Raw genomic sequence first — 19,195 nt, forward strand, 5'->3', positions numbered from 1 at the left:
ATTTACATTATTTTGCTCTATTATTATTCTATTTATTATTTTGCTCTATTATTATTACATTTACATTTACAGTATTTTACATTATTATTACATTTATTAATTTAATCTTATTATTATTATTATTATTATTATTATTATATGTACAGTATTTTACCCTATTATTACTACATTTATTATTTTACTCTATTATTACTGTTTTTATTGCATTTTCATTATTTTACTCTATTATTTATTATTTTAATAATAAGTACATTTACATTGAAGGAGGTTAGAATAATGGTTTAATAAGAGTTGGACAGTCTTATCTTAAATTACAGTTTTATGTAAATATTCAGAAACATTTAGCCTATTGATGCCTCAATTAATGTAATTTTATTGGTATCTATTTTTATTTTGAAATTGACCCATAGTGGATGCATTTCCCACCCTCGGCTTATACTCGAGTCAATACGTTTTCCCAGTTTTTTGTGATAAAATTAGTTGCCTCGGCTTATATTCGGGTCGGCTTATACTTGAATATATACGGTATTTACACATATACACAAATATATACACACACATATACACATACAAAACACATATACACAGACTGGGCCACAGCAACACGTGGCAGGGGACGGCTAGTATTTATATATATATCCATTTCCTCATCCCACAGACATCAGCTTTGAGGGAAGGTGAGATTATAATATAAATACACTACAGCCACCAATAATATTTTTTCTTTATTATGATTTCAACTTATCTGTTTTCCCAAATCCTTCCACTTTGTGTGTTTCTATCCCCAGGACAAAGTTAAGACTACCTTGAGTTGAGTACTTTAAATAACCTCTGTCGCCAATAGTTTAGGGAAATTGGTGTTTACATTCGACCGGTGGCAAACAGGGCCCGCCTTGAAAGGAGGGCCTGCTTCTCCTTTTACCTTGAGGAAGTTCTTCACCCGCTCGGGGTCGTAGCAGTTGCTCTCTCTGCAAATGCGCTCCACCTCTTTGATTTGCCCCGTCTTACAAGCAGCTTGGATATACTTGAAGTGCACGTCTGGGTCCTGGCTGAAGTTGACGATGGATCCCAGGAAATAGAAGAGACCTGGACAGGAAGGAGGGAGACTCAGAGGAAGAACACCGCTACAGCAATCAAGCCAAGCAGGCAAGCCAATGGGAAGTCAGCCGTTTCAGATCATTAACCTAATGATCATTAAATTATATTGTGTTAATCTGCATTATTTATTTTATTTTGCTACTCTATGTATTTTATTTAGTTGCAATTTTTTGTTGTCTGTATTTTGTATTTTATTTTGCTGTATTGTATCTTTGGGCTTGGCCTCATGTTAGACACCCTGAGTCCCATTATTATTATTATTATTATTATTATTATTATCACAACCTCTGAGGATGCTTGCCATAGATGCAGGCAAAACGTCAGGAGAGAATCCCTCTAGAACATGGCCATATAGCCACATCCGATTCTGGGGATGCCGCTCATCTCCATTTCTAAGCCAAAGAGCCGGAATTGTCCATAGACACCTCCAAGGTCATGTGGCCAGCATCATTGCATGGAGTGCTGTTACCTACCCACTCGAAGCAGTAATTATCTACTCACATTTGCACGTTTTTTAAATGCTAGGTTGGCACAAGCTGTGGCTAACAGGAGGAGCTCACCCCATTCAGTGGATTCAAACCACCAACCTTTCCATCAGCAAGTTCAGCAGCTAACAGTTTGCACACACTTATCTTTAAGAGAGAGTCTCTACAATATCAATATTATAGATTACTATATTGTACTATACCATTATATTGTAACATTATTAGTAATATTACACGTAATATAAAATATATAATTATAATATCATATTATTAGTAGTACTATATTATATTACATTATTATAAATATTATATGTATATACAAGATATTACATTACATTACAAGCATAGTACAATATCAGTATTATATATTACTATATTGTACTATACCATTATATTGTAATATTATTAGTAATAGTGCATGTAATATCAAATATATAATTATAATATCATATTAGTAGTAGTAGTATTATATTGTATTACATTATAATATTATAAATATTATAAATTACATGCCTTCCCTTGAACACACCACAAAACAACACAATATATTACATTATAATATTATAAATATTGTATGTATATACAATATATTATATTATATTATATTATATTATATTATATTATATTATATTATATTATATTATATTATATTATATTATATTATAAGCATAGCACAGGAAACAAGGTGGAACTGTCTTCTGGCCCCCTCTCTCTTGTTACCCTCAATAAATAAATAAATCCACCACAACTGATTCAACAGGTTTGATATCACCAAGGATTCTTTTAGCAGATTGAGAGTCATGTCAGAGCAGAGATGGGTGCCATGGCCTGGCCTGGTTGGACTGCAATGCCTATTGGCACAACGTAGAACCAGAAAATCATAAATTGGGAGGGCCAAACGTTCCTCCTCCTGGATGCAGAGCAACTTTACCTTCAAAGCTCTTGAAAGACTCAAACAGTTCAATGAGGGACTGCGTGGAAAGCTGCTCGTGGTACTTGGAGGCCACCTGGACGCAAATCTGCAAGTTCTGGCGGATGTTGGCAGAAAGCATGGCGCGGAGGCATTCCAGGGAGTCTTCCACGGAGAGGGAGCCAAAATAGTTCACCAGCCACTGCAAAGCAAATCACAACATTACAGACCTCCACAAGCTTAAGTACCCAAAGTTGGAGAGACCTACAATTCTCTGCATGCACAACTATCTGCAATAGGCATAGCTGCTTCCCTAGAATGTAGAGCATGCTAGATCTGGAGGCACCGTACCTCAGGGTTGAGAAGATGAGTGTGAACGACGGCACGCTTGATATCGTACAAGTCGGTGAAGTGTTCCAGGGCTCGCTGGAGGAGGCCAGCCTTCTCACACAGCTGGGCAATGTGGGCCCGGTCGTAGTGAGTGAACATTTGGTTTCCCAAGATGGCGTCCGCAACCTGGCAAAAAAATTAAAAATAAATCATTTTAGCCAATTTTTCACCTGTTCTTTGAGTCTTCGGTCCATTAAAGGTCTTTCAGAGGCAAGAGCTTCTGTCCTGAAATCCCACCAGGTTTCCAGGTCCCTTCAACCGCATCAGAGCCTACCTGGGGGGCATGCATGAGGTTCATTTCAAGCAGGCGGGTCTGCAGAGGGCCCTCGGAGGGGCGGTTGTTTTTTAGGGCGTCCAACAAGAAGGCTGTACACTGCTGAATCAGGTTGTACTCCATGAACACATCCACAATCTGCAAAAAAATAAAAAAGAGGGTGAGACAGGATACTAGATTTAGAGTCCTTCCTACACCAGGTGACTAGAGTACAATATGGTAATATATAACACTGATATCACAATGTAAACATCTGATATGCAAATTGCATTTCCATTCACTGGACCAAAGTTGGCACAAATACCCGATACCTCCAAATTTGAATACTGGTAGGGTTCTGGCGGGGGGATTGATTTTGTCATTTGGGAGTTGTAGTTGCTGGGATTTATAGTTCACGTAAAATCAAAGAGCATTCTGAACTCCACCAATGATGGAATTATTTATATTTATTTTATATGCTGCCCTTCTCACCCCAAAAGGGACTCAGAGCGATTTACAAGATATATATACATACAATGATATAATATAATATAATGTAATATAATATTATATATGGAGCTCCCGGTGGGTTAAACCCCTGTGCCAGCAGGACTGAAGACCGGCAGGTCGCAGGTTCGAATCCGGGGAGAGGCGGATGAGCTCCCTCTATCAACTCCAGCTCCTCATGCGGGGACATGAGAGAAGCCTCCCACAAGGATGATAAAAACATCAAATCATCCGGGCGTTCCCTGGGCAACATCCTTGCAGACGGCCAATTCTCTCACACCAGAAGCGACTTGCAGTTTCTCAAGTCGCTCCTGACATGACAAAATAACAATAATAATATAATATAATAATGCAATGCAATATAATACTAACAATAATAATATGATACTATAATTATATATTTTATATTACATGTAATATTACTAATAATATTACAATATAATGGTATAATACAATATAGTAATATTTAATGCTGATATTGTACTATGCTAATAATATAATGTAATATAATATATTGTATGTACATATAATATATTATAATGTAATGCAATATAATGTTAATAATAATAATATTATATTGTAATTATAATTATATTACATGTAATATTGCTAATAATATTACAATATAATACTGATATTGTGCTATGCTAAAAAATATAATATAATATACTGTATATTAATAATATATTATAATTATATATTTTATATTACATGTAATATGACTAATAATATTACAACATAATGGAATAGTACAATACAGTAATATATAATACTGATATTGTACTATGCTAATAATATAATATATTGTCCACCTTGTCCACTGTGTTATGCTAATAATATAATTTCATACATTGTATATACATATAATATTTATAATATTATAACGTAATGCAATATAATACTAATAATAATATGATATTATAATTATATATTTTATATTGCATGTAATATTACTAATAATATTACAATGTAATGGTATAGTACAATACAGTAATATTTAATACTGATATTGTACTATGCTACTGATATAATACATTCTATATCTTGTAAGCCGCTTTGAGTCCCCCTCGGGGTGAGATGGGTGGCATATAAATGTCATAAATAAAATAATAAAGTTTTATTATTATTACCAGTCTATTGCAGGCAGCTATCAATGACCAGACTTTCTCTAGGTTTGACTTACTTGGGTGATATCTGCAAGGGGCTCTTCATCCTGAACCAGCATTTGGGCAAACTGCTGTCCTTGGTCTGGGCTGATCCGCATAACATTCCTCAGGAGAAAGATCCAGTCGGGAGTGTAGCCAACCTATGACCAAAAAAACATGCCCACGCACCAATTAGGATTTGGATTGCCAATCTCAGCCTAAACTACTATAATTTCAGATCAAGCAATCACCTTTTTGGCATACAGCACAATCTTCTGGACTTGTCCCGTTTCGGCAAAACACTGGATGACTTTGTTGGGGACATTGGCTCTCAGGTAGACGCTCAGAGCCAGTGTTGGATCCACAGATTTCACAAGATCTCCCAGTTCTTCTGAACACTCCAGCTGTTTTGAAACAAATATATATATATGTTTGTTTTAAATGTGTCATGATGTATTGTTTTGATGTTTTACTGTTATTGCTTTAATGTTTATTGGTTTGCTTTATGAGTTTTATTGTTGTATTTGTTATGCTGTTGTTTTATTGAGGACCTTGGCCTTTGTAAGCCGCACCGAGTCCTTCGGGAGATGTTAGCGGGGTACAAATAAAGTTAATAATAATAATAATAATAATACACACACACACACACACACTAGCCGTCCCCTGCCACGCGTTGCTGTGGCCCAGTCTGTGTATATGCGCTTTGTGTGTATATATTTGTGTATATGTGTATATATATGTGTTTACGTATATATATGTGCTTTTTGCATTCGTTGTAATGTATTTTTTTAATTTTTGGCTTTTTAAGTCTCTTCTGCTGTGTTTTCCAGTAAAATAGAATAACTGTATATTATATATTACATATATTATTAGTAATAATACTGAAGAATAGTGTATAATAATAATAATAATAATATACAATATAGTAATATAATAATAATAATAATAATAATAATAATAACAATAATGTGCTATGCTATTAATATAATATACTAGCCGTCCCCTGCCATGTGTTGCTGTGGCCCGGTCTGTATATATGTGTTTTGTGTGTGTATATATATGTATATGTATGTTTGTGTGTGTGTGCATATATATATATGTGGTTTTGTGCATTCGTTGTATTTATTTTTTGCCTTTTTAAGTCTCTTCTGCTGTGTTTTCCAGTAAAATAGAATAATTGAATATTATACATTACATGTAATATTAGTAATAATAATGCAGAATAGTGGTATAGTACAATATAGTAATATATAATAATAATAATAATGCTAGGCTAATAATATAATATACTATCCGTTCACTGCCACGCGTTGCTGTGGCCCAGTCTGTGTATATGTGTGTATGTGTGTGTGTATATATTTGTGTATAGGTGTATATACGTGGTTTTAGCACATTCGTTGTAACGTATTTATTTTTTGGCTTTCTAAGTCTCTTCTGCTGTGTTTTCCAGTAAAATAGAATAATTGAATATTATACATTACATGTAATATTAGTAATAATAATGCAGAATAGTGGTATAGTACAATATAGTAATATATAATAATAATAATAATGCTAGGCTAATAATATAATATACTATCCGTTCACTGCCACGCGTTGCTGTGGCCCAGTCTGTGTATATGTGTGTATGTGTGTGTGTATATATTTGTGTATAGGTGTATATACGTGGTTTTAGCACATTCGTTGTAACGTATTTATTTTTTGGCTTTCTAAGTCTCTTCTGCTGTGTTTTCCAGTAAAATAGAATAATTGTATATTATATATTACATGTAATATTAGTAATAATACTGCAGAATAGTGTTATAATACAATATAGTAAATAATAATAATAATAATAATCTGCTTTGCTAATAATATAATATACTAGCTGTCCCCTGCCACGCGTTGCTGTGGCCCAGTTTGTGTATATCTGTATCTGTATATATGTGTTTTGTGTGTTTATATATGTGTATAATAATAATAATAATAATAATAATAATAATAATAATTTGCTTTGCTAATAATATAATATATTAGCTGTCCCCTACCACACGTTGCTGTGGTCCAGTCTGTATATATCTGTATCTGTATATATCTGTATCTGTATATATGTGTTTTGTGTGTGTATATATGTGTATCTTCCAACTCTTTGATTCTATGATTCTATTCTATGTATGTTTGATAACCACTAAACCATAGTCCCTCAAATACCTAGTTCTCTCCCTCAGAGTCCCAGGATATTGTACCTTATCTTCCTTCAACCATTTCTCCAGGAGCTGCTTGCGTCCCTGCTGGAGGACCGGCCGGCAGAGCTCCAAGGACTCATACTTGTTCAGCTGCCCTTGGTCTAGCAGGATCCCAAAATACTGGAGCAGGGGAGAGGTCTGGCCCGGCTGCGCTGGGACACTCTGGAACCGGCGGATGGTGTCTGGGGTACGCAATATTCCCTTGAAAAGGAAGAGGCGGGTAACATTAATTCACAGATCCCTTTAGGGCACCAACAAGACAGTTCAGTCCCCCCAACAAGCTCATCACTCCCACTCTTCTGCTTTTCTTTCTACTTATGAGGAGGCACATTTTGCCTCTCTCTAGGCAAAATGTAGCTGCATGGACTTTCATACCCTTTTCCCTTGTTAGAAGATGAGACTTAGTAGACACAGGGCCCAGTGAGAGTTGCTCCAAAATCCTTTGTCCATACCTTGGGGGCATTTGCTGCCACCTTTGCCGCTTCCGAATAGCTCCCTTGGGCAAAAAGCGCATTGAATTTCCGGGCAAAGAGTTCTTCCGCACCAGCCAGGTTGTTACGGACAGCCATCCGCAACGCCAGGTCGGGGTTCTGCAACACGTTGGTGATGTAAGGGATGATGTTCTCTTCCTCAACACACACCGAGAGGACCTGAGCAGGAGGTAAAGAATAATAATAATAATAATAATAATATACACCACACAGTCCTACATTATTGGGAAGTGTTCGACTTGTGATTTTGTGATACAAAATCCAGCATCTATATCTCGTTTGCTGTGTCATACTGTGTTTTGTGTCAATATACTAAAAATAATACTAAAATACTATACATAATAATAATATAGTATAATAATAATACTAAAATACTATACATAATAATATACCATAATACTAAAATACTATGCATAATAATATACAATAATAATAATACTAAAATACTATATATAATCATAAATAATAATAATAATAATAATAATAATAAAAGACACTTGGGAAGTGTCTGACGTGTGATCCAATACAACAGCCAGCAGAGTGATCTCGATTGCTATGGGCTCATCTTGTTGCTTTTCAAATAATAATAATAATAATAATAATAATAATAATAAATACTATACATCACACAGTCCTAAATGTTTGGGAAGTGTTCGACTTGTGATTTTGTGATACGAAATCCAGCATCTAATCTCGTTTGCTGTGTCATACTGTGTTTTGTGCCAATATAATAATACTAAAATAATATACATAATAATTATATACTATAATAATAATAATACTAAAATACTACAAATACTACTACTACTACTACTACTAATAATAATAATAATAATATACTAGAATAATAATAATATACTAGAATAACAATAACACTAGAACTTGGGAAGTGTCCGAAGTGTGATCCAATACAACAACCAGCACAGTGATCTTGTTTGCTGTGTATTAATCTTGCTATGCTTTAAATAATAATAATAATAATAATAATAATAATAATAATAATAATAATACTGAAATACTATACATCACACAGTCCTACATGATAGGGAAGTGTTTGATTTGTTATTTTGTGATACAAAATTCAGCATCTAAATCTCGTTTGCTGTGTCATACTGTGTTTTGCGTCAATATAATAATAATAACACTAAAATATTATACATAATAATAATAATAATAATAATAATATACCATAATAATAACATTAAAATACTATTAATAATAATAATAATAATAATAATAATAATAATAATAATAGACACTTGGGAAGTGTCCGACGTGTGATCTAACACAACAACCAGCATAATGATCTTGTTTTCTGTGTACTAATCTTGTGTTTCAAATTATAATAATAACTATAATTATAATTATTATTACTGTATTTGTATCCTACTTTATCTCTAAAAAAAGAGACTCAATAAATTGTTTAGCTTTGGATATCAAGCACACTGACTCAGGAAGGAAGTTGAGATGCCATATCCCACTCTGCTTTGGGCATGAAAAATGGCTTGGGATGGCATGCACACAGTTAAAAGGTGGCATCTCTAGAAGATTAACTCCTTGAGCTGCCCTTCAGAGACAAGACAGGAAGTTACATTCTTTTTTTATGAAATTGTGCCCACGCAAAAGCTTCATCTATGAAGCCTGTGGACATATCCCTCCCCTCAATATGGCAGAACGCTAGGCACATTTCTCCGGGGTATGTAGAAGTCTTAATGCCTCCTGCACTCCCAGTCAGATATAATATGGTCCAAGATGAAACCAGTTTGTGTGCAGAATTCCTGTGAGTCAGCGAAGGGCTGCTTCTTCCGTGAGAAAGCCATGCCTCGCTGATCTCCGGGCGGGAGAGGGAGGACGATGGCCGTGCCAACAGCCATGAATCATCCATGGCTGCTCATCAGCGCACAATGCACCAAATGGGGACATCAGATGTATGCATGCACTCCTTGTGCTCAGGAAAGTCTCCTACATTTCAAAGAGCACCCCTCTTCAATATGCAATGACAAATCAGCTTATTTGTGATGCTGAATCAGTTCTGCCACCATCTAAGTCAGGTATGGGCAAAACCAGGACCGTGGACCGGATGCGGCCCCTTGGGCTCTTTTCTCAGGCCCTCCTCTCTTTCACCGTCTTCTTTCCTTCCTTCTCTCTTTCTCTCCCTCTTTCTCCTTCCCTTCCACCCTTCCTTTCCCTCTTTCTCCTTCCTTTTTTTGTCTTTTCTTTCTCCTCTTTCCTCCCTCCCTTTCTTCTCCTTTTCTCCCTCCCTCCTTTCCCTTCCACCCTTTCCTCCTTCCTTCCTTCTCTCTTTCCTTCCTCCTTACCTCCCTTTCTCCTTCCATCCTCCCCTTCAACCCTTTCATCCTTCCTCCCCTCTCCTTCTTTCTCCCCTTTCATCCTTCCATCTAACTATCCCATTCTTCCCTTTCTTTCTTTCCCTCTCTTTATCCTTTCCTTCCACCCTTTCATCCTTCCTTCTCTTTCCTTCTTCCCTTCTTTTCTTTCATCCTTACCTTCCATCCTTTCATCCTTCCCTCCCCTTTGTCTCCCCTTCCTTCTCTTTCCTCCCTCCTTACCTCCCTTCCTTTCTCCTTCCATCCTCCCCTTCCACCCTTTCGTCCTTCCTTTCCTCTCTCCCTCTTTCTCCTTCCTTCCCTTTCGTCCTTTCTTCCACCTGTTTATCCATCCATCTTTCCCTTCCTTCCTTCATTCCATTCTTCCTTCCCTTTTGTCTTTCCTTCCTCCTGTCTTTCCTCCATCCTTCCCTCTCTCTTTATCCTTCCCTTCCACTCTTTCATCCTTCCTTCCATTTCTCTTTCCTTATCTCTTTCTTCCCTCCATTCCCTTCTACCCTTTTATAATTACTTCCTTCCCTCTTTGCCTTCCTTCCATCCTTCCCTTCCACCCTCTTATCCTTCCCTCCTTCCCTCCCTTTTCTCTTTCTTTCCTCCTTACCTCGCACCCTTTCCCTCCCTCTTTTTCCTTTCATCCTCCCCTTCCACCTTTTCGTCCTTCCTTCCCTCTCTCCCTTTCTCCTTCCTTCCTTTCCACCCTTTCATCCATCCTTCCTTCCCTTGACTTTCCTTCCTTTCTTCCCTCCTTCCCTCCCTCCCTCCCTCTTTCTTCTTTCACCATCCCTTTCCTTCCATCCTCCCCCTTCCTTCCTCTTTCCTTCCATCACCGGGAGGCCAGTCCTCTTAGCAGGGGGTGCTAGCGTGTGGCCCCCAAAATTAGAAAGCTTGCCCATGCCCGATATAAGTGTTCTAGCATGCTTAAATGGCTGAAACTTCAGTCCCCTGAATCCCAGTTGGAAAGGGACCACAACTTTGCAGCGACACATCTGCTTTGCAAACTTAGTGGCTCAGATTGAATTCCTTGCAATTTAGAAATACCAGACAGGGAAAGAGTCGGCCAGCATGGACAAAACTGGCCTAGGCTGGCAATCCTCTGGTCTGACATAAAACGCAGCCTCAACCAGCTCAAGCTTTGACACCCAAAGCAAGTCCTGATGCTGCCACTTACCAGATCATGCAACCAGCTGCCAAGAGAGGCTTTTTGTAGCCAGGGCAGCTTAGCAGCAGATTAACACAATCCTGGGGGAAGGATGCTCGCTATTTGAGAAAGGAATTCCAACAATAACAGTGGCCCAGGCAAGGAGGCATTGCTCTTGGACACACACCCTTCAGACTGCAACAAGCAAAACCACAATTCCTTCCCCTTACTCTTGGCTCATTTTGTGTTCATTCTGAGCCTTGAACACAACTTTCCTAGGAAAGAGTGACTTGCCTAAGATCTTCTCGTATTTATTTATTTACCATTTTTCTACCCCACCCTTCTCACCCCGAAGGGGACTCAGAGAAGCTTACAAGTTATATGGACATTATTATTAGCATAGCACAATATTAGAATTAAATATTACTATACTGTACTACACCACTATACTGTAATAGTATTATATTACACATAATATAAAAGACATAATTGTTATATTGTATTACAGTATAATATTATCATTATATGTGTATACAATATATTATATTATTAGCATAACACAATATTAGTATTAAATAATCCTATGTTGTACTATACCACTATACTGTAATATTATTAGTAATATTACATGCAATATAGAATATGATTATTATATTTTATTATTAGTAGTATTATATTGTATTGCATTATAATATTATTATCATTATATGTGTATACAATATATTATATTATTAGCACAACACAATATTAATATTATATATTACTATATTGTACTATACCACTATACTATATTATTAGTAATATTGCATGAAATATAGAATATAATTATTATATTGTATTATTAGTAGTATTATATTGTATTACATTACAATATTATTATCAATATTATATGTACACACAATGTATTATATTAGCAAAGCACAATATTAGTATTATATATTACTATATTGTACTACACAATAATACTATACTAACATTGTTCTAATATTGTGCTATACTAATATTGTGCTATACTAACAATATAATACTATACTATACTAATATTAGTATTACTATATTGTACTATACCACTATACTGTAATATTATTAGTACTATTACATGTAATAGAAAAGACATAATTATTATACTGTATTATTATTAGCATTATATTGTATTACATTATTATATTATTATCAATATTGCATGTGTATACAATCTATTATATTATTACAGCATAATATTAGTATTATATATTACTATATTGTACTATACCACTATACTATTATATTATTTGTATTATATATATTATAATATTTAACTATTATATTGTATTATTAGTAGTATTATATTGTATTATGTTATAATAGTATTATCAATATTATATGTACACACAATGTATTATTGTGACGATGTGTAAATTTTATTCCTTTGGTTATGTGTAGTTTGGACAATGGTTTAGGGATGGTAAGTATGGGAGGTTATGTTTTGTGGGAGTGGCTTGGTGTTAGCTAAGTTGCCATAGCAACAGGGGCGGAGCCAACCGCCTCTTCAGAGGCAGCTGTGTTTTAAAAATCCAGTCAGTGGCCGGAGAGCTGCTGAGAGGACACGGAATCTTTTGGTGGAGATTCAGGGAATGTGTCTGTAGCTAGTGTGCTATAGGGAAAAACTGAATCTCTTAGAGATTCAGGGAATTAATTGGTGACCAAAGTGGTTGCATAGAAGGACCCGGTACAGGGGGTTGTTGATTCTGAATTAAGAATCAAGGTTTGGCTGGGTTTAAGCCTGTTGTGCCAGCTGTGAAACCTTATGAAGTGTTTGCCTGAGTTTACTCATGAAACCTTTCCAGTGTAACCATCAAGATTTATGCCTCTTTTGAAGAAACAGTTAAACTTATTATACTGCTGTTAAAATAAACTTGTTACTGTTCTCCTCAAGCCTTGCCTGATACAGTTTCTTCTAAGTTGAACAGCCTGCAATAATAAAGCCAGCCAGTAACAGTCCCTTTATAAAATAGTTCCTAGGCTGATATTGATCGTTGCCCGGCTTCCCTCATAGATAAGGTGGCAGTGGGTGTTTTACCACTCGCACCTTCACAATTGGTGGTATTCGGTGGCATTAAAACGGTCATCGTTACAATTGGTGGCAGCAGAATAATAACGACCTCCTCACAATTGGTGGCAAGCGACGGGATACGTTTAACATCTGATTTAGTGCCTAAGATCGCCTAAAGGAAAAATCCTGAGGTAAAAGTTGGAGCCAAAGATGGCGGCTAAAAAGCAAGGCAAAGTAACAAAGGAGGTTGAGGCTTATCAAGAAGAGGGAAGCTCAGACTCAGACCAAACTCCTATGTCTGAGTTACAGTATAAATATCAGATAGAGTTAAGAAAATTGGAAATTGAGGCACAGGACAGGGCAAGACAGGCAGAAATGGAAGCCCAAAAGAGGCAGGCAGAAATGGAAGCCCAAAAGAGGCAGACAGAAATGGAAGCCCAAAAGAGACAGGCAGAAATGGAGTTTGAGGAGAGGGAAAGAGTCAGGCAGGCTGAATTACGGAAAATGGAATTAGAAATTGAAAAACAACGTTTAACTCTCCCTCAGACACAAGTGAATATACAGGAGAGACCAGAGGAGATCCCTATGGATCATATTTTGAGAAAATTCCCAAGATACAATAAAGAAGACAATATCGAAAAGTTCTTAATTTCCTTCGAACGATGTTGTAGAGACTTCAATGTAGCTGAGGAAAAATGGATGGCATATTTAAGGCCACAGATTTGCGGTAAACTTCTGGAGATTTATAGCGACATGGCAGAGACAGAACATAAAGATTACTCTAAGTTTAAACGAGAAGTTCAACAGAAATTGCAGCTGACACCTGAATTTTATAGGATGAAGTTCAGGATGATCAAAAAAGAAAAATATGAGAGTTATTCTCAATTAGCTTCCAAACAAGCACAATACTTTGAGAGCTGGATCAAAGGCGCTGAGGTAAATGACTTCCAGCAGCTCAAAAACTTAATTCAAAAGGAGCAGTTTTATCAACAGGTCCCCCTTGATTATAAATGGATTATACAGGATAGAAACCCCGAAACTTCAGCACAAGCAGCTATCATGGTGGACCAGTTGATTACTTTAAAGGAAGGATTTAAAGTAGAAGAAGGAGTCAAAAAGGAAACAAGACAATCCCAACCGCCATTTAAAAAATCCCCTCACAGTCAGCCAGGGAGAGGCTTTTCAGTAGAAAACACCGCCTGGAGGATGGCAGGCGCCATGCAGCCTAACAGTGCTGAGGGAAATAAGGCTTGTTTTCATTGCGGAAAAATAGGACATTTTAAGTCCCAATGTAATCTCCTGAAAAAAGAGAAGTCCACCTTCTTCATTAGAGAAAGAAATACCCCAGGAAAAGAAATGGAACCCAGTGCTAAGAAGGATTGCACTGAGGTGGTGCAAAAGGGGGAACAGATTGAAAAACAGTGTTTGTTTGTGGTACTAAACACAGTCCCAAATGACTATTTGGAACCCATCGAAATAGATGGAAACCTGTTACATGGATGGAGAGATACGGGTTCCGAAGTCTGTGTAATTCATTCAAAGATGGTACCTGAGAAGTATCAAAATCCTACTTCTCAGATTAATTTAAAAGGTTTAGGACCAGCGATTACTTCAAACGTGGTCTCTTTACCTATAAAATATGGCAATTGGACAGGCATGTGGGATTTTGCCATGAGTTCAGAGATCCCTTACTCATGCTTAATTGGAAATGACCTGGTCAGAAGAATTAAAAAAATATCAGAGTCACCTAAAGAGGGAAAAGACCTGACTGTGGAACAGACTGGAGTACAAAACACTTCATGTTTACCCATCTGTCAACCTATGGGACAGAAACCCGAAGCAAGCTCTATTGTAACTGAGTTGGTTCAAGGGACGAAAGGAGAAAATGAAATTTCTAAAGAACAAAAGGCTGATGACACACTCCAGACCTTGTTTGATACAACTCAAACCGAAAAAACAGAGTTAACCCCAGAGAAACCAAACCGATTTGTAATAAAAAATGAAGTTCTATACAGGGAAGTTTTAGACCACAAGTTTCCAGCTGTTTCTTACACCCAAATCGTGGTACCTCAGAAGTATCGTGGGCACCTCATGCAGATGGCACATGCCAGCCCACAAGGAGGTCACATGGGAATTAGGCGCACTACCCAGCGCATTGCAAAAAACTTCTTTTGGCCCGGCATGTACCAACAAATTAAGGACTTTTGTCAATCTTGTGACACTTGCCAGAGGATCAGTTCCGGCCAAGACAAAACAAAAGCTCAATTGATCCCCATGCCAATTATCGGTGAACCTTTCTTTAGAGTTGGTATTGACATTGTGGGCCCTCTACCAAAGCCAAGTCGGAGAGGCAGCAGATATGTCTTAACGATGATGGACTATGCCACTCGTTACCCGGAAGCTGTGGCATTGTCTAATATAGAAACTACCACAGTGGCAAATGCTCTACTGTCCATATGGGGAAGGACAGGGTATCCGAAGGAATTAATATCTGATTTGGGGACTCAATTCACCTCAAGACTAATGGAGAAGTTACTGGAGATATGTGGCATTAAACATTTAACATCCACTGCGTACCATCCACAAACCAATGGGCTTGTAGAAAATTTTAACAAGACCTTGGTGAGAATGATTAAGGCATACAGTCAACAACATCCAAATGACTGGGATGTAAAATTACAGCAACTTCTTTTTGCCTATAGAGAGATTCCCCAAGAAAGCACTGGATACAGTCCGTTTGAGCTACTATATGGCAGGCATGTACGAGGCCCACTTGATCTGGTGAGAGAGTTTTGGGAAGCGTATCCGGAGCGGGAGCCTGTTCCAGTAACCAGATACCTCCAGGATCTTCAGTCCACGTTGGAGACGGCAAGGAACATCGCCAAAGACAATATTGCAGCAGCCCAGCAGAAACAGAAGTCAAGATATGATCTGTCATCACGATGCAGAAATTTCAACATAGGAGATGAAGTCCTTTATCTCACTCCGGCAAAGTCCAATAAACTTCAATTAGACTGGACCGGTCCATGGAAGGTGATCAAGAAACACAGTAGTGTCAACTACTTGATCTTTGATGAACAGACTGCTAGTGAAAGACTGGTGCATGTTAATATGTTGAAACCCTATGTAAATAAGATTGCTAATGTTTATATGGTTATAACTGGTGAAGAGACAGGGACATTTTCTTTCTGGGAAGGAAATAGGAAAGCTTATGGTAATATTGACCAGGTAAAAATAGATGAAGAATTATCCCAGGAACAACGAACCCAGATTAAAAAGTTACTTAAGAAGTATAATCAATTGTTCTCAGATCTTCCAGGAAGGGTAACAGGAGTTCACCATCGAATCCTTACTGGTGACTCCCCCCCTATAGCTTCATCTCCATATAGAGTCACGGGGAAGCTAACCAAATGTATTGAAAGAGAGATAAAAGAAATGCTAGAAATGGGTGTTATTGTTCCATCTAATAGCCCATGGGTATCACCTATTGTGCTAGTCCAGAAACCAGACAACACCATACGGTTCTGTGTGGATTATAGGCTCCTAAACAAGGTCACACAACCTGATAACTATCCAATGCCCCGGTTAGATGACTTATTGGAGAGGATAGGGAGAGCCAATTATATTAGTAGCCTAGACTTAACAAAAGGATTTTGGCAAGTACCTATGGCTCCCCAAGACCAAGAGAAGACTGCCTTTAGAACTCATGAAGGGTTATATGAGTTCACCACTTTACCCTTTGGTTTAAGGAATAGTCCAGCCACATTCCAACGGTTAGTGGATAGTGTACTTAGGGGAATGGGAGACTTTTGCGTTGCATATATGGACGATATTGGAATCTTTAGTACCACATGGGAAGACCATTTGAAACACGTTGAGCAAGTATTGCATCGGTTACAGGAGGCAGGTTTAACAATCAAGGCCCCTAAGTGCCACATGGGTAACCGCACCACCAAATACTTAGGACATATTGTGGGTTGTGGTATCATTGGGCCAGAACCTACCAAGGTTGAAGCCATACATCAGTGGCCAATACCCAAGACAAAGAAACAAGTAAGATCATTTCTTGGGTTGGCAGGATATTATCGGAAATTTATCCCATCCTTTAGTACTTTAGCGGTGCCTTTGACAAATCTTACACGAAAGAGTTGCCCTAATCAAGTACTTTGGACTGCAGAATGTCAAAGGTCAATGGACCAGATAAAACAGGCCATAACCTCACGATCCGTATTAAGAGCCCCAGACTTTGATAAACCCTTTACTTTAACATGTGATGCATCCGAAACTGGGTTGGGGGCGGTATTAAGCCAATTAGATCAAGAAGGAGAGAGTCATCCTATTCTATTTTTAAGTAAAAAGCTATTGCCCAGAGAATGTAGTTTGTCTACTATTGAGAAGGAATGTCTAGCTATAATATGGTCCATACAAAAATTGCGGCCCTATTTATGGGGAAGAAGGTTTACCCTTCAAACGGATCATGCCCCATTAAAATGGCTGGATAACACCAAAAGCACCAACAACAAACTTTTACGGTGGAGTTTATCATTGCAAGATTATACCTTTGATATAGAGCATGTAAAAGGTAGAACCAATGTTGTTGCGGACTCACTTTCCAGGATGCCTTAACCAGTGTTATTAGATAACTGATCAAAATATGGTTTGTATATAGTTATATGATGTTGGTATTATCCAAATTATTTTTGACCATTCTAGTTGATAGAAAAGTCAAAAATAATCCCTATGGGTTGGGAGGTGTGACGATGTGTAAATTTTATTCCTTTGGTTATGTGTAGTTTGGACAATGGTTTAGGGATGGTAAGTATGGGAGGTTATGTTTTGTGGGAGTGGCTTGGTGTTAGCTAAGTTGCCATAGCAACAGGGGCGGAGCCAACCGCCTCTTCAGAGGCAGCTGTGTTTTAAAAATCCAGTCAGTGGCCGGAGAGCTGCTGAGAGGACACGGAATCTTTTGGTGGAGATTCAGGGAATGTGTCTGTAGCTAGTGTGCTATAGGGAAAAACTGAATCTCTTAGAGATTCAGGGAATTAATTGGTGACCAAAGTGGTTGCATAGAAGGACCCGGTACAGGGGGTTGTTGATTCTGAATTAAGAATCAAGGTTTGGCTGGGTTTAAGCCTGTTGTGCCAGCTGTGAAACCTTATGAAGTGTTTGCCTGAGTTTACTCATGAAACCTTTCCAGTGTAACCATCAAGATTTATGCCTCTTTTGAAGAAACAGTTAAACTTATTATACTGCTGTTAAAATAAACTTGTTACTGTTCTCCTCAAGCCTTGCCTGATACAGTTTCTTCTAAGTTGAACAGCCTGCAATAATAAAGCCAGCCAGTAACAGTCCCTTTATAAAATAGTTCCTAGGCTGATATTGATCGTTGCCCGGCTTCCCTCATAGATAAGGTGGCAGTGGGTGTTTTACCACTCGCACCTTCACAATTGGTGGTATTCGGTGGCATTAAAACGGTCATCGTTACAATTGGTGGCAGCAGAATAATAACGACCTCCTCACAATTATATTATCAGCAAAGCACAATATTAGTATTATATATTACTATATTGTACTATACAATATAGCAATATATAATACTACACTAATACTGTGCTATGCTAACAATATAATACTATACTATGCTAATATTAGTACTACTATATTGTACTATACCACTATACTGTATTATTAGCAATATTACATGTATTATAAAATATATAATTATTATATTGTTTTATTATTAGAATTATATTGTATTATATTATAATAATATTATCAGTATTATATGTGTAAACAATATATTATATTATTAGCATAATACAATATTAGTATTATATATGACTATATTGTACTATACTACTATACTGTAATATTATTAGTAATATTACATGTAATATAAAAGACATAATTATTAGATTGTATTATTATTATATTGTATTACATTATAATATTATTAACAGTGGCGCAATGGGTTAAACCCTTAGGTCGGCAAGACTGAAGACTGACAGGTCGGAGGTTCGAATATGGGGAGAGCGGGGGGTGAGCTCCCTCTGTTAGCTCCAGCTCCCTATGTGGGGACATGAGGGAATCCTCCCACAAGGATGGTAAAACATCAAAAAAACCTGGGCAGCGTCCTTGTAGATGGCCAATTCTCTCACACCAATAGCAACTTG

The 19,195-nt window shown here is 37.2% G+C and overlaps 1 protein-coding gene across 2 annotated transcripts in view; it reads right to left on the reverse strand.

Annotated features, from left to right (window-relative positions):
- The window catches only part of CLTC (clathrin heavy chain), a 92,277-nt gene that overhangs the window by 32,766 nt on the left and 40,316 nt on the right, over positions 1-19,195 (reverse strand). For both annotated transcript variants that reach the window (XM_060756779.2, XM_060756781.2), the window contains exons 7-14: positions 7,466-7,663; positions 7,014-7,214; positions 5,040-5,192; positions 4,827-4,949; positions 3,158-3,295; positions 2,845-3,009; positions 2,515-2,695; positions 923-1,086 (exon numbers count right to left, since the gene is read on the reverse strand). In XM_060756779.2, coding sequence (XP_060612762.1) covers positions 923-1,086; positions 2,515-2,695; positions 2,845-3,009; positions 3,158-3,295; positions 4,827-4,949; positions 5,040-5,192; positions 7,014-7,214; positions 7,466-7,663 — 1,323 coding nt within the window. The remainder of the gene's footprint in view (positions 1-922; positions 1,087-2,514; positions 2,696-2,844; positions 3,010-3,157; positions 3,296-4,826; positions 4,950-5,039; positions 5,193-7,013; positions 7,215-7,465; positions 7,664-19,195) is intronic.

The sequence above is a fragment of the Anolis sagrei genome, chromosome 11, assembly GCF_037176765.1.
Source record: "Anolis sagrei isolate rAnoSag1 chromosome 11, rAnoSag1.mat, whole genome shotgun sequence".
Classification (NCBI taxonomy): Eukaryota; Metazoa; Chordata; class Lepidosauria; order Squamata; family Dactyloidae; genus Anolis; species Anolis sagrei.